Source organism: Terrapene carolina, unplaced genomic scaffold, assembly GCF_002925995.2.
Source record: "Terrapene carolina triunguis isolate 2854851 unplaced genomic scaffold, T_m_triunguis-2.0 Scaffold58, whole genome shotgun sequence".
Classification (NCBI taxonomy): domain Eukaryota; kingdom Metazoa; phylum Chordata; order Testudines; family Emydidae; genus Terrapene; species Terrapene triunguis.
The window spans coordinates 26,595,879-26,622,753 of NW_020664409.1; the positions used below are offsets into that span (position 1 = coordinate 26,595,879).

Sequence of the window (26,875 nt, forward strand, 5' to 3'; positions counted from 1 at the left end):
TATTTGTTTATATCTCATTTAGAAGGACTCTATATAAAAGTGTTAATGTGGCAGAATTGTCTTTCCCATGCAGTCTTAATTCCACCCCTTGTGTGTATACATACTGCCAGTCTTTAGTTACATGACCACATACTATTTGTTCCACAGGACCTCTGCCTCATTCAGTGCACACAAAACAGTGAATGAATCAGGGGGATGCCGGAAGAAAAAGGATAGTTTTGTAGTTAAAGCACTGACCTGGGATGCCAGGGAAAGGTCTCTCCCATAGATCGTGTAATGTTGAGGAAGTCATTTTAAAACCAAAGTTTTCAGAGGTAACCATTAATTGTGTTTTATTCAGGAATCATAACTTGAGATACCTATGGCTTGACCTTCCAAAGTGCTAAGCATTCGACTCCAAATGAGACCAATGGAGATTTCAGAGTTGCTGAAAACCTCTGAAGAGCTGACCATAGGCATTTTAAGTTGAGCAACCAGAAAGTGGGGCATCCAAAAATTAGTGGACATTTCTGAAAATGTTTACCTCATTCTCTCTGGGTCTCAGCATCTGTCAGAACAAGAATTCCGCTAGACTGACAACCTTAATTCTGAAATTTTTCAAATGTTGTGAACTTTGCAATTTTAACATTTAGTGTAGGTTGTTTAACTAGAAAGTTTTGTACTTGTGTATTTTGTGCACATGTGCACAATTTATTGATTTGCAACCTAAAGAAACAAATATTGAGGGCTTCACACAGTGTAATTCAACAGTCAATAAAAACTGTGACAAATAACCTATTTTCTAAGTTAAAGTTTCCTGTATATTAATTCATGGGATCTGTTTTAATATCTCTTTGTAAAGAAATTGCAGGTTTCCTGTAGAGGAAGATTCCCTGGGTGGAGAATTAATTAGAATGCTAGAAAACCTAGCTCTTGCAAAAGTATTTAGATACCCATGGAGGGAGGGACTTCCCTTTGTAGTAGTAAATAAGTTGCCAGCCATACACAGGGTCAAGAGAGATTTTTCAAACAGTCCAGTAATATGCTCTAAAATAAGAACAGGAAAAGACTGTTTATTAAAGGACAATGGTCTAAAATATTTTGTAAATTGGAAAATAATTGTATATTCCATACTAACTGAAGAATGAGAATATCCCAGCATGTTAACAAGGATTTAACAAAGTCACCCAAAGAATTATTAAAAAGGAAGAGACTCACTTAAGAAAGAACCTCCCTCACACCCTGGCTTGAACTAAGGGAATGGAGAGACTGCTAGTTCTAATGAAGACAATGGGTGGATTTTGAGAGTTTCATAAAGCAGGAACAAAAGCCTGCATCCCTATAGACAACATCTATAGCCATCAGATTTTAACCTCTGTAAATAAAGTCTCATGCCCCCTACTTAAAATGCAAAAATGGGACATGTGCAGGGGCTGCTGTTGGGAGCCCCAGACCCTCCTCCTGCCATGGGCAGGGGGCCACAGTGCCCAAGCGCAGTCCCCGGCCCATGTCCCTGTCCCACTGGGGCTCTCCACAGTGGCCTGGGCTCCCTGAGCGGCTCTTACTACTGCCCGGCTCCGGCTTCTGGCCTCATGGCCAGGGTAGTGCCTCATGGCCAGGGGGGCTAAGGCCCACCTCAGCCCCCCACATTGGGAAGAGGCTGGTGCCGCCCCTGAGCCTAGGGCAGGTGTGGAGCGGCGCCACAGGAAATCTGGGACAAATGCTATCCTGGAGTCATTCAGCCTGGGACCAGGACTTGAAAGGTACATTTCAGGACTGTCCTGTCCAATTAGGGATGGGTGGTCACCCTACTCAAACGAATACAGCTTTCCATAACTGCTAATAGAGTGCTACCTTTCAATGATTTTCTTTCCTTTCCTTCTTAGAACAACATTTTATTTAAGAGCTATCACGCTTTGGATCCAACCGTTGCTTTGTGGTAAAGATTCTCACTGAACAAAACAGCATTCAATAGTTCTCTAGCCATGGAGGAAGATGGGGGGTGGGGGGAAGAGAGAACCAGGGGAAGTAAATTCATCCAGGGATAGCCAAGTTCAGAAGGTCATAAAGCGATTACCCACAAATGTGTTCAGAGAGGATACAGAGTGAGCACTCAGACTTTAGCAAGCAACATGCCTTGGTATGCCTTTTATAGATGTAAAAAAAAAAAAACAAATAAAAACATAAAACTGATAATAGAGGGAAGAAACAGTCCCAGAAGAAAGTAGGCAAGTTAATAGCAGTCCTTATATTTAAATTGATACTGTATATTATATATTTAAAATTGATTATCTGACACAAAGGGCTAAAAAGATTATAATCCTCCATCTCTGCCCAGCATCCATATTTATTTCAAATCTCCTTAATGGAAGGGGAGTAAATAGAACTTTATAGGAAGGCACACCCTGTTTGCATAGAACAGAAAATTGTAAAAACCCTTACTTTTAAATTTGTAATGTGCCTCTTTGCAACCTCAGAGTCTCAAACTACACTACTTCATTTAAATCAACATGGAGTGTAACAAGCTGGGCCTTGAGTGTCCACAGGCCACACCTTCAAATTAAATATGAAATTGACAATGGCCCACAAGCTGTATTTTGGACATCCCTTTATTAGACAAACATTTTCCTGTATAATATTTGTTACATTTCAGTTACCTATAGCAATGTTATTATACAGCACTGATCAGATTTGAAATTCCTTGGTTGGAAGCAATAGCAGGGTCTCACCAAGCAACCAATTGATCCTGTGATGAGAGATCTCTGAACTTTAAGGAAGAAATATCTAGGCACATTATGATTCTAAGCAAAAGAGGTATTGTAAATATAGGTGCATGGCTGTAGGATAGTACTAGCCAAGCTTGAAAACCCTTTGAGCAGGGGGTTGGACTAGATGACCTCCTGAGGTCTCTTCCAACCCTAATCTTCTATGACACTCCTGACTGAAGACAGTCATAGTAAGTGAGGGGACCTTCACTTTTAATTTCTGCACAGTAAGGTCTTTTTCCCAAAAGGATTATATTTCTAGTTCTATTGTTGCAAAGAAAACCTTCCAAATATGAAGATGACATAAGGAAAACCCCCCACAAAGCTGCTGTTCTTCTCGAAGGAGCACATAGCCTCTGCTGAAGCTCAGATTTTTCTGAAACTGTAAAGCAAAATTAACAAAACTTATCTCCCACACAGTTAAGAACTCTTCTGGGTATCAATGAAACTAAAAAGATACTTATCAATGTGACCCTTTTACTGCTTGGAAAAGCTACCAACAGTAGTAGCAACAGATACCTGGAACAGTCATAGAAAAAGAGGACCAAAAAAGGAGAAACAAATAAGAGGCAGAGTTAACAAGACTGGGGATGATTAAAGCTCAGCATTTGTTTCAGTTTTCTGGGGTCAGTGGAGTAGGGAATGATATACAAGAGCAAACCAGTTCCTTTCCCCTCTGAGATATATCTTGGAGTTTCATATTCACCAGGCATCCAATAACCAAAGGCTGGGGCAAGAAATGAAACCATCTGGCAGGGTCCAGAACCCACCCTTTTCTAGAAGCTGGGGGTAGTACTCAGCTGATTCTGTGAGTACTGTCCACAGAACTCATGCATGATGACTGCCTCCAGTAATCTTTTGTTTTGATCTATGACTCAGTCCTCTGATTAGCAGGTGTCTAGTATGTTTCTCCAAGACTTGGTACAGTACTTTAACATTTCCACAATTTGGAAAGTTGTCTGTCTAAACATTTATACTATAATCTTCTCTGTTGTATCTGAATGCCTTCTTTTAATCCAAAAGAGAAAAGCATATCTGGCTTCTAGAAACTATGGTTCCTCGGTGACAACAACATATTTATCTATAATGTCACTACAGACTTCAAGAGCTAAAAGAGGATATGACTAGTTAAGAACATTGACCACAATTTCAAACCCAGGTACCTAAAGTTTAGGTTCCAAAAATCCATATTTAGACACATGAATTAGAAGGAGAGCCTTAAAAAAAAAAAAAAAAATCATGCCAAGTACTTTCAACTCCCAACTACTTGAATGGGAGTGGTAGAAGCTCAGTACTTCTGGAAATCAGGACATTTATTGAATGAGTAATGGTGTTTTTCTATCACTAACTCATAAAACACTCCATAGAATGGTCTACAAGATAAACAGGTCTACCACCTTTGAGTTTTGTTCCCAGTTCTGCCATTTGTTTCCTTACATAACCTTTGGCAAGTCAGTTACCCATTCTGGAAAGGGTATGGACACATTCCACCTAGACAAACAGGGCATTTTAGTAGGGGTTTTACCAGATCCTGGAGTTTCTTAATTTTTGAAAATTAGCTCCAGCCAGTTTGGAGGCACACACTGAAAATATTCTGTAGCAATTTTTTTCTTTGCCCTGCTTTATTGTCTAGTTTTCAACAAGCAATTTAACATTTTCTGTTCTTATTCTTGCAAAATGACGTATGCAAGTCTGTCAAGCCTATTTATAGTAGTATTTCAAGTTTTGTGGGGTAATGCAATTTATATCGGCACACAAAGTTTTAGAAATCATGCAAAATTTTCAAGAAACTGTTTAAACAGTCTTTTAAACTCCAAAGTGTATATCCTGTTCATCTATAATATTTCCTGAACATTAAAGACGTGCTACTCCACATAGCTAACAGAAGTGTAGCACAGGGTTAGTGATCCAAGTGTGGGGTCATTTGAGCTAGGGGTTCCCAAGATAAAGCCCCCTCCCCCCCCAAAAAAACCCCACAGCATTTCATTGCAGTCACAGATTCTAGCAAATATTGAAGTTTGAAACCCACTCTGGGCAGAAATCTGAGAACAAACTGTAAATATTGGAGAAAAATCTGACTGTCACTGTTTTTTACTCTTATTTTGGAGAAATGTCATTTGGATACAGCAGATAATAAAGAAGGCACTCAAACTACAGCTCTACCCTGATATAAGATGAATTCTGATATAACATGGTAAAGCAGTGCTCCGGGGGTGGGGCTGCACACTCCAGCAGATCAAAGCAAGTTCGATATAACGCGGTTTCACCTATAATGTGATAAGATTTTTTGGTTCCCAAGGACAGCCTTATATCGAGGTAGAGGTGTATGTTTGAAAAGAAAATAAATTACACACACAAATGCTCACTGACAAGGGAAGGGTGATTAGAGAGTGCAAGAGTAGGTGGTAGTAGTAACAGGGGGGAGAAGAGTTTGGTCTGCCTCAAGTGATGGTGTATTACAGGGAAGGGGACAAATGGGAATAGGTTGCAGAGGAGGAAAAGAGGTTGGGTATTCAGGTAAGGGGAGGGGTTGGAATTAGTGGGAAGGATTGTAGAATGTGAGGGGTACCAAAGGTAGTTGGGGATTTGGGGAAACGGGGGTTGTCAGCCCTGAATTCTCCCCTTCCCTGTGTGTCCAGTATGACCTGGGGGAGCCCTACCCCACTGCAAGGGCCTGAGACCCTCTCCCTGCCCACTGCATGTTCTGGGATTGGGGGGGGGAACCCTGCTCCTCTTGGGGTGTTTGAACCCCTCTCTTTGCCCCACACATAAACTGGAACCTGCTGCGTGTGTGGTGCCTGAAGATAATGCTAATTTATACATCCGAAACCTGGAAAATAGTTAAGATACACAACACCCGCATGTGGAGTGGGGAAGGAAGTCCAGAGTGTGTGTGGGAAGGGCCCAGTTTAGAAGAGGGGCAGACTGGGTGGGCCTAGAGAAGCTTGGTTGAAACAGAGGAAGAAGTCCCAGCTGGGGGGTAGGAGGTTAATGGGAACAAGGGATCCAGCTTAGCATTCAGTTCACACTACATAAAGTGTGCGAGTCAACCCTCCAGTAAGTTGCTGTCTGATGCGTATACCGTAGCAGACGGCAAGAGACAGCAAGGATCAACATCTTACATGTTAATGGCCTCTACAGTGCCAACTAATGGCTTAATGGGATGGGAAGGAGAGGGTGAGCTGAAAGTGCTGGCAGTGGGACTACATGTTGTGGAAAATGGATGGAGAAGCAGGTGAAGGGAAAAGACACATCCATCTTCTCTCCCACCAGGGTGGATAAAAATCAATGATTTAAAAAAAAAATAGATATTTTTGATTGAAATAGTATTTTTATTTTGTTAGATTATAATTAATTTCTTCTTTTTAAAAATAAACCCGTTTAAAATGAAATCTGAATTTAATACAAACTATGTTAAGGCCGAAACTTACTATCTTCTCTTAAAACATTGAAATAAAAAATATGCTGAATCAAAGAGCCTCTACAAAAAGTTTGAATTAACGCCTGCTTTATGCTATAAAGAATCAGGGGGAAAAACATTTAACTTTTGAGGTAATGCTTTATAAATATTGCACAATAGGTCACATACTATATTATGGACTTGTTTTGTTCAATAAAAATAATTTTGTATGCTGTTTCATGTGTTTAATTAAATTCTGTTACCATCCTAATGCAGCTTGACACAAGTCATGAGCAAAAAGTTAATCCTCTAGGGAATAAGCAATAGATTATTCACCATTTTTTAACTGTAACACTCCCTCACTCACCCCGGAGGAGGGAGGTCACTGAAGGGCTGGCGGTAGCCCACCTCCAAGCTCATCTCGGTTTAACTGGAGCCTGGGCTTGCCTGGGCTCAGGCAGCCGGCAAACAATAGTCTTAAGGGGCTGGCTATAGCCTGGGCGGGGCTCAGGCAGCCAGCAAACACTACAGTCTCAAAGGTAGGCTGGGGCCTGGGCTTGCGCTTGCAGGGCTCAGGCAGTCAGCAAACAACATTCTTAAGAGAGGCCCTTGCAGAGGAACGAAGGTCAGCCACCTGGGGGGGGGGGGAGCAGGGGGACGCGGGCCCTCCCTACTCCACCGCGTCCCAGCCCAGGGCCCTGGCAGGGACAGAATCAGCTGCCCCGGGGTCGGCGGGGATCCAGCTGCAACGCGCCAATGCTGGGGCTCTGGGCTTTGCAACCAGCCCTACGGCGGCTGCCCCTGGGCCACTTCCTGCCTCCCCTGGGGTGGGTACCTCTGACGTCCAGTCGTTGTCCGGCTCCTCCGGGTAAGCAGCGGCGGGCACTCCGGGCCACTTGTTGTCTGCATCCGGGGCATGGGCCAAGCCAGGTGGGGGATCCGCTCCGTGCTGCTCTGGAACCGGCGGGACGTCCTTCCCCTGTGCCAGCTTCCCCCTGAATGGGCTGCGGGTTTGGTCTTTTATACTGCTGGCCACGCCCCTGTCCTTCCGGCAAGGGAGGCGAGCCGGCCTAGGCTCTGCCCTCCAAGGGGCATGTAACACTCCCTCACTCACCCCAGAGGAGGGAGGCCTGTCCGCCTCACTACACAAACATACTAAAAATGTTTGAAAATATTCAACTATATAATTGCTTAAATAAATGTATATAGTTATAGAGCAGCCTGCTAGATTGCAAAAAGATGTATGAAATTTAGTGTAAAGACTATTTATTTGTAAATCAACATGTTTTAATGATTATATCAACCACTGAGAATCCAATTTTCTTTAGGAAGTAACTGAAGTAAATGGAAAAGTTGATTAAAATTGATGATTTAGATCAAGGCTTTTCACTTGGTGATCTAAAACAAGCCACCCCGTGTCACCCCCTTAAAATTACTGTAACCACCACATAATACAAGCTGTCAAGATCTTGGGAAACAGATCATGGATGAGATTTCTCTCAATGGCTCTTTTAACCACTACACATTGCAAACATTTCAAAGTATGGCCATTATCCCCATTCCATTATGTCAAAATGTGGGGTCAAGAGAACTGAGGAATCACTTAACCATGGGGCCTAGTGGGGAAAAACAAAACAAAAAACAAAACACTGAACTGGGATTATTCCTAACTCTGCCAGACTGGCCTGCTAGTTGACCTTGGACAAATCACTTAATCGCTCTCTACCTCAGTTTCCCATCTGTAAAATAGAGATAATAATGTAAAGTTCTTTGAAATTTACTACTGAAAAGTACTATATAAAAGTTAGGTCTGCTCACTAGCCACAATAGCACACCAACTGCAAATCTAGGTAAGAACTACAACTGCATAAATCGCCATTAACTCCTACTAACAAAGACTTCTGTTTAAAAAACAAAAAGAAACCCTAGGAAATAAAATGGTGAAAGACTTTATTAATACAGAATTACAGTTGCCTGGCGATAGCTCGTGCCCTTCCAGAACATCAAGTTCCGCAACATTCAACACTATATATCCTGATGCAACCTTAACTCTGCCTTCTTTGAATGATGTCCCAAAACACCCAAAGTCACAATATGTCTTTCCACTACAATGGATGGGCACTACCCGAACTTGCCGTACACGCTTGCTATGGGTATTGTCCAGAGTGACGTGGGGTGTGAGAGTAATCTGGATTTAATTATGGGTAGGGGAAAACAGATTTAGGTGATATCCTACATGAGTCTACTCCCCTGACAGAATACCATATTTGTAAAATGTAACAACGACTTCATAATTTTTTACAACCCATTCATGCAGGATATCACCTAAATCGGGGTCCCCAACGCGGTGCCCGCGGGCGCCAAGTGTGTTCTTAGCACAAGTTCCGTAACGCAATGTAAAATCCTAGTGAGGAGAAGGCAGGTTAGTTTTCACACAAGTGAAAAACTACAACCTGCCCTGTCTTCACTAAGATTCTATATGGAGGTAGCTACCTTGTATTAAGAACACACCTTTTTCCCCCCCTAATGAAGGCAAAGGCTGTATCAAAGATGAGGCAATTAGTGAGATTGAACTGCCTCAACTGTACACATTATGCAAACAAAAGTCTCCAGTTTCCAGAGCTACCAAGCTAGCACCTTTCAGGAATGCTAAATTCACTGAATGTAAACAGAACACAATGTTTTCCTCACAGTCAAAAGTTAAACATAGAAAGCAAGAACTAAACCAAGGAGCAATTAACACTCACTTCTCAAAATAAGAATTAGTACTCAAGCTTCCAATGGCCATGTGTGTTTTTCTGCAGTCCTTAGTGATATTTCCCATTTGTGAAAACTTTTTCAAGTCCCACCACCACCTCCCTCCCTCAGCGGAGAAGGGCAATCCTGTAATGAAGAATCAGTGGATACAAGGAATAAACAGGATATATTTTTAAATAGTTTATGTCCTATTTGATAATGTGTGAATATCTGAGTTAAGATATTTCAGTCAACTAATACAGAATTATTTAACTGTTCAGTGCATCTTTGAAAAAAGTTCCTCTTTAGACATCTTTAAGATTAGAACCTAGCTCAGTAATCTGATTCTTTAACTTCTTATGCTTGAGCACCTTTAAAAACAAAAAGGTTTAAATAATTTAAGCTACATCAAATATAGAAACTTTTTTCCAAGACTGGTATGATAGGCTTGCTAAGAAGACCATAGAAAATCTATCAGCTTAGGCCTGGTCTATAGATTTTGTATAGGTATGCCTATTTCAGTTAGCGGTGTGATATTTTACTATACGGATGTGTAGCATTTCCTTTTGCACCAACTCAGAAGTATCTGCTCCTGTAATTACTACACACCAACTGATTTAAAGTGGACTGCAGGTAATGAGAAGTTCTAAATCAAAGAAAAATAAGATGTGTTAGGGTTTATCTATGTTGTAATGGGACAGAAAAAAAACTAAGTTAAATTTATTATCATTCAGACCTTTAGTTATTTCTGTGCAAATCTCTGTGGACTCTTCTCTCAGATTAAGAGTGCCCTACTTCAGTATAATTTAAGTTGGTTAAAAGTTACTGTGTAAATAAACCCTTTTATTGAAGGTAGGTGTTAAGTAGAGTAGGGGCACCAAAAGAAAAGGATGAAGAAAAGGAAGCCAATGGAGCCATGAATTGGCTGGACAGTGAACTAGAAGACAGTGTTAGGAAGGAGCAGGCTGGTAAAGGAGCAGGTGAAATCTACAGTTGTAGCACTTACAGAACTATTGCTACACCATTTGACCTGAGAATGGCCTTAGCACACCAGAAGTAAAGATGTAACGTCATAAGGGAAGTTATCTTGACAGCTTCATAATACAGAATGGACTGAACAATATTCAACTCCTATTCGAAAACAGTGAACAGCAGACTTCTATTAATTTTAATTTTTAAATTAAACCAAAAAGCTGTGCTAGATAAGATTTTTCAGAAAAAGGGAATAATGCAAAACAGCAATTACCGTTTCTAAGGTTTTTCATGGAGAAGGCGGGGGAAGTAAACAACAGGAAGTGGGCCAAAAACTTACTTATTTCTGCTGCCCTTTCAGCTATGGTGAGTCAGATAAATTACAATCCACATCCATACCAGCCTCAATTTTAGTTTTGCAAAACAAAACTCAACTGATTAAATTTTACATAAAAAATGGCTGCCTCAACCACTTTTCAGATTCACTTCCGCACACATTTTTTATTAATTATTTCGCTAAGATATTCAATCCAAAGGAAGATGGACAGTTCTACCTACACCAAAATTATTTCAGTTTGTAAGAATACCGGGGAACTACAATGGGGGATTTTCAAGCAACAAAGCAACAGTATGAACAGTTAGTATCTGCAGAAATGTCAGCTACTTCTGCAAGTTATCTATAGAATAAGTAACCTTAGCAGGATTCAGTTTAAATAGACTGCACAAGCTCTGTGCGATGGCCTGCTCCATCACTCACCAGCTCGGAGTGCATGGGCCATTTTTGGGCAGGAGTCATTCAGCAGCAGAGTGGCCTCCCCTAAAGCAGAGGACTCATCCTCCTTGTCAGCGTCCTGGCAGGACCAGGATACCTTCCTGATGAAGCTGGCCATGCACCTGAACCAGAATCACTCAGGGGGAGCAAGAGAAAGGGACCTTTCCAGGAAATTGCCACATCTGGGAATCCATGTATGGCTCTGGACACCCCCAGGAATCATTTGGCTCTTGGCACACAAGGCAACCTAAGTGCCCAGACAGGGGCTCGAACCCTGGCTTCTCAGATTAAAAGAGCCTGATACTCTACTGGCTGAGCTAGCAAGCGATCTTGTGCTGGAGCTGCAGATCCGATTAATGCAACAGTGATTTTAGGTTAAAGTTCAGGGGGGAAATGAACGCAATGACATTTGAGGAGGGGGCCCAAATGCACTAGTACTGTATGGGGGTGTGACATTCCCCACAGTGCAATCTGGACAGTTTACCAGCGGTGTCCACTCAACTCTCCAATTGGGATGCCTTTTACACTGCTTCACTGTGAGAACAACCACTCCTGGTCTGTTTACACATTGTGCATTCTAGAGACTATCACCCCGAGCAGAATTATCTGAGTGTTTCTATCCAGCCATTCCTAAATTATATTGCAGAGTGACACCAGCAAATTCCCAGTCCCAGACTTGTGCCCAGAAATGGGTGCCTTGTACCACCCAGCTCTGTCCTTCTGTGCAGTATAAACTCATAGGAAGTACGTCATTTCACTAAGAGAAAATGATATGCACAAACCCTGTTATCTCAAATGGAGTTTCCAAATATTTCAATCCAAGCACACACTGGTTTAGATAAAATAATAAAACAAGTTTATTAAACTACAGAAAGATAGATGTTAAGTGATTACAAGTAATGAGGCATAAAAGTCAGAATTGGTACAAAGAAATAAAAGGTAAAATGCAAACTAATACCCAAGGATACGATTTTGTCACGGATTCTGTGATTTGAATGGCCCTCCATTATGGCTTCGGCTTCAGCCCCTGCTGCCCACAGAGGTGGGGCTGGAGGAGCTGTCAGGTCCCTCCCCACTGCAGTGGTGGAGCTCGAGCTGGCAGCTGCCCCTCGACAAGTCACAGGCTTCCATGAATTTTTATTTTCTGTGACCTGTCCATGACTTTTACTAAAAATAACCATGACAAAAATCTTACCCTTACTAATACCTAACTTACCAAGCTATGTGAACTTGAAGCAAAAAGTTCTCTCACCACATGCTCCCAGGAGTCTGGCTAAATATCTTCAGCCAGGACCATTCCCCCAGTTCAATGGTGCTTCCTGTGTCTTTCAAATGTTGTTGATGCTGAGAATAGAGATGAGGGGAGAGAGGTGATTTACAGACTCTGTTCTCCCTTCTTATAGCATTTCTCATCTTTGAGAATCATCTCCAGCTGGGGTTCAGATGACAGTAAATCTGTTTGCCAAGATGTAGATTTCTCACTCACATCTGCAGCAGCTGGGGGCTGTGGGGTACCCCTGCTGCCTGCAGCTCTGGGGCTCCCCCGCTGCCCATGGGGGCCAGGAGCTGCAGGGTACCCTGCCACACGCAGCCCTGGGGGACAGCTGCACTGCCCACTGCTCTGGCAGCCTCGGGCAGCTGGCCCTGGGAAATCGCCTGAACAGTGGCCTATGAGGCTGCCCCGGGGGACCGCCTGAGCAGCAGTCCTGGAGCAGTGGGGGCCAGAGCAGGCTACGCTCCCGACCCCCCCCCCCAGCAGCTGGTGCCGCGGGCTCCCCCCAACAATCAATCAGGGTATTTATGGTATAAGTCATGGACAGGTCACGGGCCATGATTTTTTGTTTCTTGCTCGTGACCTGTCCATGACTTTTACTAAAAATACCTGTGATTAAATAGTAGCCTTGCTCATTACTTGTACTCACTTAAAAATCTCTTTGTAGTTAATACACTTATTTTATTGTTTTATCTAATCCAGTGTGCTTAAATTGAAGTGTCTGAATACCTACTTGAGATAATAAGATGATTAGTCCCTTGAAGGAATAACGGATTTAAAATATTTGTACTGTGCAGGAGAAGGCTGGGTAGGACAGTACATCATTTCTGTGGCAGCTCAATGGTTTGTACTACAATAAGGACATAAACTCAAATTTAAAGAGCTTTCAAAATCTGGAATCATCTCCTGGTTCTAGCACAATAATAATGCATTCTGATACCCGTAAAAAAAAAAGGCCCAAGATTCTTTCCCCTCAGCCCCCAACCTCCTAGCTGTGGGACTGGGCAAAATTCTGTGATTTAGATTGTTTTAGGCTTGTTACAAAAATAAAGCTTTAACTTTTGATTCTCAATATCTGTCATTAAATAAATTGTCTGAATCCTATCTTAGTTTTCTACAACTGTGAAAATTAAAACAAATACAATAAATACTTAAAACCCATGATTTTGGGCTACTGAGGAAATTAAAATTTTAAAAAAGTGTTTACAAATAAGTCTATATTATCCATTAAAATTCTAAAAAAAAAAAAAAATTCTGCCAAGCTTAAAAAACAAGTAATGCTCACATTTCACTGGATCTGATCCAACAAGCTCTACACAAATCACTGAACATTTCCAGTTTTAGCTAATAAGAGTATCTACTAAAACCAATATTTTGGCACTATTTCCTTTTAGAGTTAGTGCATTGTACTGCTTAATTTTATGTTATGAAGTCAACCCATGACTTTGAGAGACACATTACAATAGTAATGTAATAGTGACAGCCACAGCTAATGAGCATGAATACTGCACACATTTTATGTCCAAGTACTTTCGTCGTTCAGTTTGCTGACTGAAAACCTCAACAATTAGATACTTCTACAAACGTGTGAAATTTTCCTCAATAAATTCATTTTCCAATGTACCTGTACTAAATAAATTATATTCTGTGATGCCCAAAAGTTCCAGATCTACAAAGTACATATGAATGAACAAGTTATTCCTTTGTCTACATATTCTCAGTGTGTCCTGTTTTCTCTATGGAGGTCTTTTAGGTTGCAAGTTCTTCAGGGAAGGGAAACTGTTTTTTGTAATACCATGGATTTCTTTGAGGAAATATTGTTCCACCTTATCACTAGGTTGTTCAAACTGCAAATTTCTACTAATCGTTCACAATTTTGGTTCATGTCCAAGCCTCTGCCTCACTAACCCATCATTGTTACTTCCAACCTTTGAGTTAAAAAATAATCACTCGGTCACTATGATATATTTTGGGATCTTGGAGGACATATCCTTTAACAAATCATAAAACACATCTTTTTCCTCATTTGGCTTTTTTGTTGGTGTATAGCACTGTATGACAGAGTTTGGGGGGAGGGGGGGGGGAATCTAGTCTGAAAATGAGCTCTGATAATGCTTTCTTTGACTGATTCCCACTCAGTCAGTATGCTTGCTCTGCTTCATCTGACATCAGGATTGCTACGCCACCTTCATGTCTACCATCCCCATTCCTGGAGCAGATGATGTGGGCAGTGACCATAACCCTCACTAAATTGAAGATGAAGTTAAAGAGGATGAAGAAGGTTAAAAGAAGACAGACTGTCGACCATGCACAACTAAAAGATCCAAATACAACAAGGATGCAACATGACTTCTATGACAAGTTAATATAGAAACCATCAGAAAAAGAGAGTAAACTAGAGAAACATTACACCGAAGAATAGAGAAAGCAGTCAAATCCATCAACATGACACTCAGAAGCCTGAACTGACCAGCACAAGACTGAAATGGACACTATATACCTGAGGGTGCAGGTAGATAATGAAGAGAGAAAAAAAGAAAACCCTGCCATTTGTCTTGTGTAATTCCAAGCACATCACAAGGATGTGAACAATAGTAATAGCCAAGGGTGTCCCATTTTAAAAATGGGACAAGAAATAGCAAGCCCATAGCAGGTTCAATGTTTCCAGTCAGACATTTACAACAGCATACGCTTGCATTTTGTAGCACAAATGTCCAACATTTGGGGGGGGGGGGAAATCAACTTCACTCATCACTGATTGTGTGTAGTGGATTTTTGAAGCTTGAAGCCTCTGACATGTAGGAATGTGATATTCTAGAACACTTTTGAAGTCTAGTCAGTCAGCACTCCTGTTGCAAAAATCTATTTTACATTGCAAGTATCTTAATGCCACACATCTGATATTCACGGACCTTCCTTAAAGAAATCTACATTGTAAAGCTACTGCATTCTAACTCCAAATTCCATTGAAGCCTATTCTAAACTCACTTCTAAGGTCACAGAAAGACTGGGTCTCCATAACTGGAGGGGTTATGTTGCAGCAGAGTTGTTTAACACCTTGTGCAAAATTCACCCCACCTTTTAAAGAAAAAAAAAGGGGGGGGGGGAAGCAAGTTGCTCCATATTAAGCTACATGTGCTCCAAAGGACAAGATTCTATGGTCTATGCCTTCTGCAATGTATTACAGACTTCATTCTTCCTACTGGAAAAACCTTATTATCCTATCAAAATGTGTCAGAAATGAGATATGGAATATATCACATATATTACCAAAGATTTTCTCTTTGAAGGTTACAATAGAAATGCTATGCAGAGAGAATTATGTTCTGATTTATTGTTACTGCAAATATTCAAGCTTGTTGCTTATCTCTACTGTGTGTACTAAACCATACCATGAATGGAATGTTTTCCTTCCTCACAGTTTTAAGAGGCCAGTTGGACAATGATCTTGAATTTGTTTCTCAGAAGAACATTTCCTTCTTAGAGAGACACTATCAACTCAACCATCCCCAAACATTTGTTTGAAAGTTTCACATCTCCTATAAAATTTCAACACCCGATATAACTAGAATTGAAAGAAGTTACCAAAACACGCCCTATTTTCCCCCAATTTGTTTACTTTGTGTATTTAAATGTTATGTATAAACCAGCGTCACTATTCCCATGTATAAATTATAAAACATCAACCAGATAAGAGAAAAAGCCTTAGAATTAAAAAATAAAAAACAAAATCAAAAGACAGGTTATTTAGAGTGCTCCGGCCAGAACTGGAATTTTGGGTAAATTTAAAAACATTTATGTTGATCGCCTCCTTTAACTACACCTCAAAATGACTATCAAACATTTACACTGGAAGATATTACCTAATGTCATGCCTTGATGTTATTACATTCCAAGACTGGGTCTTGTCTTTTGATGGTTTGTACGCAAAGACTAAACATCACACAGGCAGACACAAAAAATGCTGAGAACAGAAATACAGAATTTCTTTAATACTGCCTATCACTTCTGATCCCACTCTTTGAAGCCTCATACAAACAGTGAATTATCTCTGCTTAGACAATCTGCTTAACGCAGTTTATTAAGAAAAAAGTAAAGTATCTTAAATCCCTGACCTTGTAACTTTACAGTCTTATGTGCAGAAGCAGCATAAAAAGGATTTTAACATATACATGTGCAATATTAAAAGAATATTAATCACTGCTGATCAACTTGCTTTGCAATGATATTCTTACAGATATTCTCACCCTTCATTCCCTTGTTTTCAACTGAGAAAATATAAGAACGAAGTATAAGCTATGGCAGATGGTAAATATTAGATTGTCTCAAATAACTGCTCTACAAAGGCCAAATTCATTCCTGATCTAGAGCAACTGAGGGAAATAAGTGGATTTACACCAGAACTGAATTTAGCCTCAACTTCCTACTTCCCTTCCCCACCCTGTGGGGGTTTTTTGGGGTGGGGTGGGGTATGAAGGCTAAGCCTCTTATTGTCTTAAGAAAATTTTGTTCTAACAATTTCCTTTGGGCACTAAGGTAAGATGTTCAATCTCATAATGCTGCAACAAACAATTACAGGTCATGAGACAGAAAAGAAGCTTGTGACTGACAGAGACATTCTGTCTGTGGAATTAAAGATATACTGCCTGGTATTACTGTTCCATCAAATGAATTATTTCAGCATTTCTATCTACATTTAAAAAAAAAAATCAAACAATTCAAAGTTGAAAATTTTATTTACTGTAAAGGAGGATTATTACACAATGCAAAGAGGGATTATTGTTTGCTTTATTTTAAAAAAATGTTAATGTAGTACATTCTCTACTTGATATTGAACCCTGTATGGTCAGAGGAGGAGACTGAGATTTTAGAATTTTAGTCCTGACCCTGTCATCATCTGCAGTGTGATCTTGGTTAAGAAGCATCTGTTCTGTGTCTCAGTTTACTCATGTTTAAAATGGAGTCAATATGTATAGAGCATGAAAAATACATTCATCCTGTGTAAAGTGACAATTTCTTCAGCTGTTTGTTTCCTTTTAAAGAATACTTATTTCTTTATAGGTGGAAATCAAGCTTTCTAAATGTTAAATGATGCAATGCTAACTTCAGCTGACTACAGACAGCTCAAGTGCCTCTGCTCAGGACTTCAGCATCAACAGAAGGAAGTTAGCAAAACTGGTGAGTCTCATTGCTGCTACTCGGAACCTAGGGACTGAGTAGACCTGCTGAAGAGAATCATTTCAATGTCATTCTGCTGCTTGGGAAAGCAATGATCAGCAGCAGAGGCAAACAGACTATTCACAGGCATATACCACCAAAATAAGGTTGAAGGAAAGACTGAGAAAAGATATCCTATACCATTGCAGTCACGAGGTTCAGGGAAGAGGAAAAGAAAATTATTCCTTCCTTACACCACCCACATGATGCATCGAGTTGTTCAAGTTTATCAGGCACCTAATCATTAGAGGCTGATAAGAAGGAACCGTGGAAAGCACTCTAATAAAAATTTCAGCACTTCCTCTTTCCCACAAGCTGGCCTGGGTGCTGAGTTTCTCACCAGAGAATTGCCCTGAAAGCTTACTTTACTTATCTTTCATATCAATTTAAGTCTAGAAGTTGTATGATAAATTTCTGTAAAGCCCCCTCAAAAATGTGGGGCAGTTTAATTTATGAAGTATGATGCTAGAATGAAAAAGGCACTATGGAGTATTATAAACATTACAATTACTGTATTTGGACACATCTAGAAGGAAAAATATATGCATGATTGAAATACCACGAGGGCCTCTATTAGACAGCGGAAAGTTTTAAAACATACCTTAAAAAAACAGCCCTCTTCTCCTGAATCATTCTTCTATAACTTGTAAGCTTGATGTAAATTTAAATCCCAGAACACCCCCTTAAATAATTTTAAATCCACTTTACAGTCTGAGCTAATGAAAACTATATAAAAAGCAATACAATAGTGCATCAGATTTTCATGCTAACTTATAAATTCTACCAAATGTCTATTTTGACATTTTTAGGAAATTACTATACAGAGGTCTGAATCCATAGCATACTCTGATGATTGTAGGGTCTGTCTCTTCAGAGCAGATACACATTCTCCAAAACTTACTGCTCCCTTCCACATTCACTAAGAGTGGAGAAGACTTAAATATATATATATATATATATATATATATATATATATATTTTAAAAAAGAAAAGCAGGCAAAAAAAAAGTTTCAAATAGGTTAATAATCAGGCAAGGGTTGAGTACAAGTAATCAGTGGCCAAAAGCAAAAGAGAAACTAACAATGGTTAGATCAAGAATCAGTTTCAGTAGCTTGCACATGATTTTAGTTTCTTTTTAATTAATTTGTGCACCTATCACTGTCCTGAGCACACTGCTTATTGGCTTTTTCTTCTTTTTTTTTTTTTTTTTAAATCCTTAATGTGTGTCTTCCAGGTAGGTTGTAAGCTCTTCCCCTGTGTTTGTATCGCCCTTAGCATAAGATCGTAAAGCACAGCATTTGGTAAGATGTCAGAATGACATGAAAGATTTGGTTGTTTTAAGAGCCATTTGCTTTAATAGGATGGTAAAATACATAACAGACCTTTAACTCAGAGACTTAAGAAATTTTGTTCCTGACACTTGTACGTTCAGGTCTATATTATAATTGCCTATATACAATGGGTCCTGAATCTATCAGCACAAAACAATAAGATCATTAGTCTAGTAACACAACAGTCAGTGCTCTACCAACAAGAATGCGTGATTGATATTCCACAGAACGTCAGATATGATGCTCCAATTAATTCAGTTACAGCACATGCTATCACTTTCTAGTAGTACAGAAGTTTATTACAAGCACAACAATACAGTCAGAGAGGTTTTTAAGCAGGCATGTACTAGAGGGGCCAACTTCTGGCTTAACAATAAGAGTCCGCACCTATATTTGCGCTGAAGAAGAGGGCGGACATTTTAAAAATATCTTTTTTTTTTTTAATTTAAAAAAGATCCATTTAATTTCATGTTTTCTCTTTAAAAAGAAATCTGTTTAAAATTTAATTTGAAATTATGACAATGTTAAGATCTAAACTTATTTTAATCATTTAATTAAAAAATGCTGCATCTATAACCCCCTCCAAATTTTAATGAGTTAAAAAGTGCTGCTTTTTTAATTATGTACAGAATCGAGGGGGCTGTACATCTTTAACGTCTGAGGTTAACTCAAGATTTATAAAGATAGCACAATGTCAGGTACCTCATTAAATAAATATCTATATTATTTTCAGTCTTTACAACTGAGTCAATACTGGTATTTACAATTTTTTTCCAAATGTAAGTGCTTTCAGTTTCTGTTGTGCAGAAAAGCTTTTTCCTTAATTACTTGGTTTCAGTTTAGCTAACAGGTGCAAAAAGAACATTTTCTTCGTTTGGATTTAGTTTCCTTCAAAGTTGAGGAACTAATTCAGAGTTGAAAAACCAGGAAAGCTTGTTTTTGCTCTTCCAATATATGAATAAAAACTGGGTGGGAGATGATGACAGTTACTAGTCAGTTAGCCGAGGTCTAACTGATTGCCATATTCAGGGTCAGGAAGGAATTTTCTCTCAGATCAGACGGGCAGAGACCTCAGGGTTTCCGCCTTTCTCTGCAGCATGGGGCCTGGGTCACGGGTCACTTCCTGGTCTGAACTAGAATGAGGGCTTGTCTACACAGATGCTATATACATGGATGGGAGGATTCTCTGGTTACAGTTGCCAACCCTCCAGTAATATCCTGGAGTCTCCAGGAATTAAAGATTTTTTCCACCCCCCTGAGCAACGTAGTTATACCAACCTAATTTTATATAGTGTAGACTAGGCCAAAGTGGTGCATCCTCTGCAACTTGAAGTCTTTAAATCAAGATTTGAGGACTTCAGTAACTTAGCCAGAGGTTATGGGCGGGTGAGGTTCTGTGGTCTGCAACGTGCAGGAGGTCAGACCAGATGATCACGATGGTCCCTTGCGGCCCTCAAGTCTATGAGTAGAGCCCTGCATGGATGCAAACACTGTATCCGCACCTGATCTGCAAACACTGTCTGTGGATATCCATGGCTATAGAGCAGATATCTACAGATTTGCATCTATCTATGAGTCTATGAGATTTTAAAAGGTATTTAGGTGCCTAAAAAATACAGATTGGATGGCTAACTCTCATTGATTTCGCTGAGAGTTAGGCAGCTAAGCTATTTAAGCATTTCTGAAAACCCCACAACGCATCTATCTGTATCTTTGGGCACCTAAATACCTTTGAAAACCTGGCCCATGGTGACCAGAAACAATCCATCAATTCAATACCTATGTCAATATTATTGCTTAATCAGTTTTAAACACAAAATGTGTTTTGATCAACTTTGTTTTCTTGTGTATCCAGCACGTTTATGGTAGTTTTATGTAAATAAAAAAAATCCAATGTTAAAATGCTGCTTTTGTACATTTTTAATTGGACGGAAATTGGAATTCAAACATGGCTTGACAAACACCCATAAAAATCATTGCCTAGTAAATAAGCGATGCACCATTCATCATTTTTTTAAAAAGTAAAAACTGATAATCTGAATAAATCTACGTAAAGCTATATAATTGTTTTAATAAATGTGTATAGATATAATGTATTCTCCTGGAAAGTAAAAAGTACCACCATCTTTATTGTAAAGGCTATATTTGGTTGTAAATCAGCATGTATTAATCCTTATGCCGACCAAACAGAATGAACTTACTTTAGGAAAACAGCTAGAAAATACAAACGCAAAACAAGATTAAAAGCAATAATTTAAATCAATGTTTCCAGCTTGATTTAAAAAAAAAAAATCTGTGATTTAAATCAATCCACTTTAGCAAAAAAACAACAAGAGGTGTAATTACAACTGTTATTTTAGTGCAACTTTATGTGTCAATAACCCCTTAGAACAATGATGTGGGTGAGAACTCACAGCCTTCAATTCTCCATTAATGAAGTAGAAATGGAGAGCCAAAGAGATTCTGTGACTAAATAACTTAATAAACATGCACAAATGACTAATGGTACATAAAAGAATCAAATTTAAAAATCTATTTATAAGTTACTTTATTCAGTTACCAATCATAACATGCCCAATTTAAAATAAAATTGACATCACATAATGTGTTTGAAATTTTATATAAGACATCTTCATAGAGTCAAAGTTTAAGGGCAGAATGAACCACCAGATAATTAAATCTGACCTCAGGTACATTACAGGCCACTAAACCTTGCACAGCCATCCCTGCAGTAAGCCCAGCAATCAGAATTAGATCAAAGTATTATAAACCCCAGGAGACAAGCTATTATGTGCCACAGGCAAAGAACAAGAGGAACTGAGGTGCACCAATGCATGAGCCCTCCACAATGGCAGGACATTAATTTGGAGAGATATGCCCAGATGATCCTACCCCTACCCCACAACCCCAACACAGTTTCAGAATTATACATTACAGTTTAAACTATTAAAAATCCTGATGATTTTATCTACTGAAAGGCTCAAGGTGGCCATGATTTTTTCCACACGACAAAAATGTTAAAGAAAAAAAAAATCCACCAACACATACAAGATTTGCAATTAGAAAAAAAAATTAAACATACATATTTAAGACTTTCAGCAGTCATAATTTACATATCCAATGACAGAAGTCTCTGACTGGTTTCAGTTAATTTCTTCTATGTTAAGGATTTCTGCATAAAATAGGGCTGCATGCCTCTAGTGCAAAATGTACATAGAAAAAAATAAATGTTTATGTATTGTTTTGAATATGTGAAGAGCTATATAAAACAAAGTTTTTATTTATTTTATTCAAGTTTAGTTTGGCAAGCGACTTTTCTCTCTCACACCTTTTTTCATTTTTGAATGACAGTGACCCCTTAAAAAGTAATTAATTTAAACCCTGATCTTGCAGCTGGTTCCAGCCCCGTGATCCCTTGCATTTACATGGAGGAACAAGGGGGTCACAGGTGTGGACCTCATTAAAGGACCCAGGAATTAATGTTAAAATGAGATCCCTAGTGCATTTGTTCAGAATTATCAAGGAAAACAAAAACAAACAAACACCTTGCTATTATCTCTAAGGGGCTTAAACAATTTTCAGACTTTTTTAAAAACAATACATGATTACTATAAATGAAAGAATAGAGGAATATATTTCTCATTTTGTTTGTTTCCCGTGTGTATCTGACAGAACTTTGTACCTAGCTACTGTCAGAGTTTCTCTTGTATAGGCCATTTCCTTTTCACACAGCAGAAGAGAGTATTTTTTTAAATAGGAAAAGGTGAATGTAAAAGCAAGTATCTTGGTGAGGGGACATCAGGGGCAGGAAAAATATATAGTTATTTTAAAGTAGGCCATATTTCAAGTTGATAGTGTCCTTTTATAAAGAAGGATTTTCTATCCACACAACAATATACAAGGAAAGAAGTTACGACGTATCAGACAGCGCTTGAACAATTTACTTTATATATCTGAAAAAATGAACTGCAAAGAGGAGAAATAGTGTTTTGCCAGTTACTGTTTCTCTGATATACAGAGACTTTTTAGAAAGCTGATTTTCTTTCAGTTATTAATTTAGACATATAAGCTGCTCTCACTTATTCTTTGCTGCAGAACCTGAGCAGCGATAGCAACACAAGGCTCCTGCAGCTTTAACTGTCCCAAATGAGCGATGAGACAATGCCAATTTCTTAGGCCCAGATCCTAAAAGACTTACATACATGCTAAACTTTACATGCTGCAAGTAGTCCCCTTGACTACAGTGGGGCATCACAGTGCATAAAGTTAAGCACATACTTAAAATCTTTGCTGGATTGGGGCCTATGACAGCAACATACCATCCCCGCTTCCCTAACTTGAGAACAGGAAGAGCTGCAGATTAAACTGCAATTACTATTGAGGTTTTTGAAGTGCTGAGCTAATATTTTTAGTATAGGTAGCAGCTTAGTGGGTGGGGGAAGAGAAAAAAAAATTGTATCCTTCTTGAAGAGCTTTGTCTCTCTCTGGTCTACTATTTTATTGCCTCCACATTAAAAGACCACACACTCACTCCACTTATTTGCCAGCAACCTTTTGTTCAAGCAATGGCTCTTTAGAGGCAGGCCACTGTTCAGTGACAACTGCTTCTGTCCACATTGGTATCAACCACACTGTTTTACAGATCAGAAAAAAAAAAATAAAAAAAATCAATGTATCTTAATAGGATATAAATTTTAAAGCTTAAGCATTGAAGTTGAACTGGTAAAGCGTGTGGTAGGGGCCACTTTTATTTTTATATAGAGTATTGTATTCCAAACAGTAGGAATTTCCCCCTATAATTACCAGCTGTGCTATATATTACAAACTTCCAGACAATAACCAAGTCTGTAGTTTATTTTTAGAATTTGAGTGATACTGTTCTGGTAAACATGAACTACACCTTAACATAAGGAAGTATCTTGGACACTGCCATATTACATTGTTTTGTTCCCCCCACCCCCTAAAGTCAAATGAAGGAATCAGTTAAGTACAGTTAAAGTACAGCTGTATAAATAAATATACCTATCCACACTCTGTAATGCATGTAGAGATCCAAGCCAACACACAAGACAACACATATTTGTACTCCCCCCCTTCCACCCCCTCCCCCAAAAAAGGTATTTCAACACTAACAGAAATTAGTGGTCATGCTCAGGAGGCACCCAAACCCCTTTCCTTAGACCATTAAACAAAAACAAAAAAAACCCACAACCCTGCAGTCTGACTATTCCATTTCCTGCGGGAAATTAGATTGTATTAGATACACTTACAGTATAAAAACCACAGGGGTATTATCTGGGATTAAGCCTCTAGAGAAGACTATTAACTAATATCTGTAAAGAGCAAATGGCAAGCAGCACATAGTATTTCCGAAAAAACAAGTCACCTTGCAGGGTTGTATTTTTGTTTGGTTTTGGGGTTTTTTTCCCCCTTGAAAATAGGTAAGTGAACCACTATCCTTGGAACAAGTATATGCTAAAGAATATACATACCCATGCCGAATTACTTTCCCTCATATGCCCTAGACCTTCCCTAAAATAACCAGCCCATTATTTCCTAGCATTTCAGCAGTATGCTCATTAGGAGCTACAAGCCTGTACTACCACTTCCTATTAAGCCATCAGTGGTTCCACACAAGTAGCAAAGAGGAGGCTCTTTGACAGATCACATTCTTTATTCAAAGCCATTTTCATCTTCCATGCATCTGATTTTCGAATTCCTGAGATACCAGCACAAGCGCCGTTTACTTTTCGGCTAGACAACACAGACACACACACCGCATACCACGCACTCCTCCTCCTCCTCCCAGCTGAAAATGAAGCCTGCTCGTTCCCGTCTCCACATCACTTCTGCTTTGCTGCCTGGGTGGAGCAGCTCGCCTTTTATAGGGCTAGTTACAAATCAAATTCTCCATCGCAAAACCATTTCAAGATCCTGGGAGGTGGAACACTGGGGAAGAAAAGGTGGAAACCTGGCTGGGGGAGAGAGAGGGCCAGCAACCTGGGGGAGAGGGAAAGGAGAAAGAAGGAGGGAGACAGAGGGGGAAGCAGAGCTGTGGAGAAGAGAAGAAAGGGGGAGAGGAAGGAGAAGGACGAGACAAAGGAGGGACTATGGGGGACGCCAGAAGGGCTGGCTGGGAGCCCGGCTGGGCACCTGCCGGCCGAGGGCTGCGCGGGGGCGGCCCGACTCCCCCTCGCACACGTACCCAGCAGCAGCAGCCGGTGCGTTTGCTTGTACTCCCGCTTCTGCTCCTTCAGCGCCCGGTCGATGCTCTTGCTGACTTTCCTCGCCTCCTTCTCCGCCTCCCGCTCCTCCAGGCGCAGCTTCTCCCAGGGTCTCTGCAGCGCGGCCGGCTGAGGCGGCTGCCGGGGCTGTTTGCCGCCGGGCTTGGGCAGCGGCTGCCGCTCCGGGGCCGCCCCGTTGCCGCCTCCGTTCTGCAGCAGCAGCGGCGGCGGCGGCCCGTCCGCCTCTCCCCCGGGCTTGTCTGCAGGGTGGAGCGAGCCCCCGGCCCCCGGCTGCCCGCAGCAGCTGCCTCCCCGCGGGGCTCCGAGCGGCTGCGGCGGGGGAGCCGTGTGCTCTGCGGGCTGCTCGGGCTCCGAGGCGGCGCTGGAGATGGAGCCGCCTCCGCCGGGGTCCCCAAAGAGCCGCGGGCGCAGACTGTAGCAGAGCCCCATGGCTCGGTGCCCCTCCCGGGGACAGGCTCTAGCGCGGCGGGGCTGACCTCAGCGCTCGCCGCTGGCCCTGCGCTGCCGGGGTCCGGGCGGGGAGGGGGCGGCGGGGAGCCCCTCACGGCCCCGTCGGGCCATCTTGCATTTTCCTCTCCGACTCCAGGCGGCTCCTCCGCTCAGATCACCTGACACGGAGCTGCCACCGCCGCCGCGTCCACCTTACCGTAAATACCCCAGCGTAAGCCCACCGCGCAGGCACAGAGCGGCGGGGAGGGGAGGCCCTCGGCCCACACTGACAGGCTCACAGCCATCCCCTCCCACAGAGCCTGACAGCTATCCCCTCGCACGTCACAGCCCCCACCGGCTCCCCACACACATTGCCAGCTCCTCTGCGCTCAGAGCCGTCCTCTCAGCCCACCCCAACTGTGTTATCGCACATCCCTTCCCTCACACACACAGCCCCCCACACTCCCTCCTCGCCCCCTTCCCTTACCCGGACAGACACACCCTCTGTAAACATCCTCCTCAGACTTATCCCCCTTCCTCCTTTATACACTCACCCCCACCACATCCCTTACACCCAGACACCCTCCATAAACTTTCTCTCCTTCCTTCTTTATACACGCACCCCTCACCCCTTTCCAGACACCCTCCGTAAACGTCCTCTCCTTCCTCCTTTATACACACACCCCATACCCCTTCCCGTATACCCAGACACCCTCCATAAACGTCCTCTCCTTCCTCCTTTATACATGCACCCCTAACCCCTTCCCATACACCCTCCGTCAACTTCCTCTCATTCCTTCTTTATACACTCACCCCTCACCCCTTCCCTTACACCCTCCGTAAACGTCCTCTCTTCCTCCTTTATACACTCACCCCTCATCCCTTCCCATACACCCAGACACCCTCCTTAAACATCCTCCTCAGACTAATCCCCCTTCCTCCTTTATACACGCACCCCGCATCCCTTCCCGTACACCCAGACACCCTCCGTAAACATCCTCTCCTTCCTCCTTTATACACTCACCCCTCATCCCTTCCCTTACACCCAGACACCCTCCGTAAACTTCCTCTCCTTCCTCCTTTATACACGCACCCCTCACCACTTCCCTTACACCAGACACTCTCTGTAAACTTCCTCCTCGGACTTATCCCCCTTCCTCCTTTATGTACGCACCCCTCACCACTTCCCTTATCCCAGACATGCTCTATAAACTTCCTCCTCAGACTGATCCCCCTTCCTCCTTTATACACACACCCCTCACCACTTCCCTTACCCCAGACACCTTCCATAAACTTCCTCCCCAACCCCCCTTCATCACTTACACACCCAGCCACCCCCCTCAAACCTCCTCCCTTATCCAGACACACAGCCATCAGCTGCCCTTTTGTCACAACCCCTTCTTCTCCCACCCGCTCATAGATACAACCCCCATCAGCCACGTATGCCTCCCAACTTCCTGTACCCTCAAAACACTCACCATGCGCAGAAACAGGACTTCCCATCCCTCACACCGAGCTCTGCCCCCAACAGCTGCCTAATGAGGTAAAGCCATTAGAGAGGCTAGTTGAGGCATGAACCATTCTATCCTTAACAAAAGATAGAATCATCACCCACATACACTCATTCATACAATCCCCTCATACAGCCATAAGCCTCCCATCTCCACATTCACAAGTTCCCATACACTAAAACAAAACCTCCAATCATATACCTGCTCAGCTTCCCACTTCACACAGAGTAGTTATGGAAAGGGAC

General features: G+C 41.3%; 1 protein-coding gene across 1 annotated transcript in view; it reads right to left on the reverse strand.

Moving 5' to 3' along the window:
• The window catches only part of GNAL (G protein subunit alpha L), a 327,850-nt gene extending 302,731 nt beyond the window's left edge, over positions 1 to 25,119 (reverse strand). Inside the window, exon 1 of the mRNA XM_024212570.2 lies at positions 24,651 to 25,119. Coding sequence (XP_024068338.1) covers positions 24,651 to 25,119 — 469 coding nt within the window. The remainder of the gene's footprint in view (positions 1 to 24,650) is intronic.
• Between the last annotated feature and the right edge of the window lie 1,756 nt (positions 25,120 to 26,875).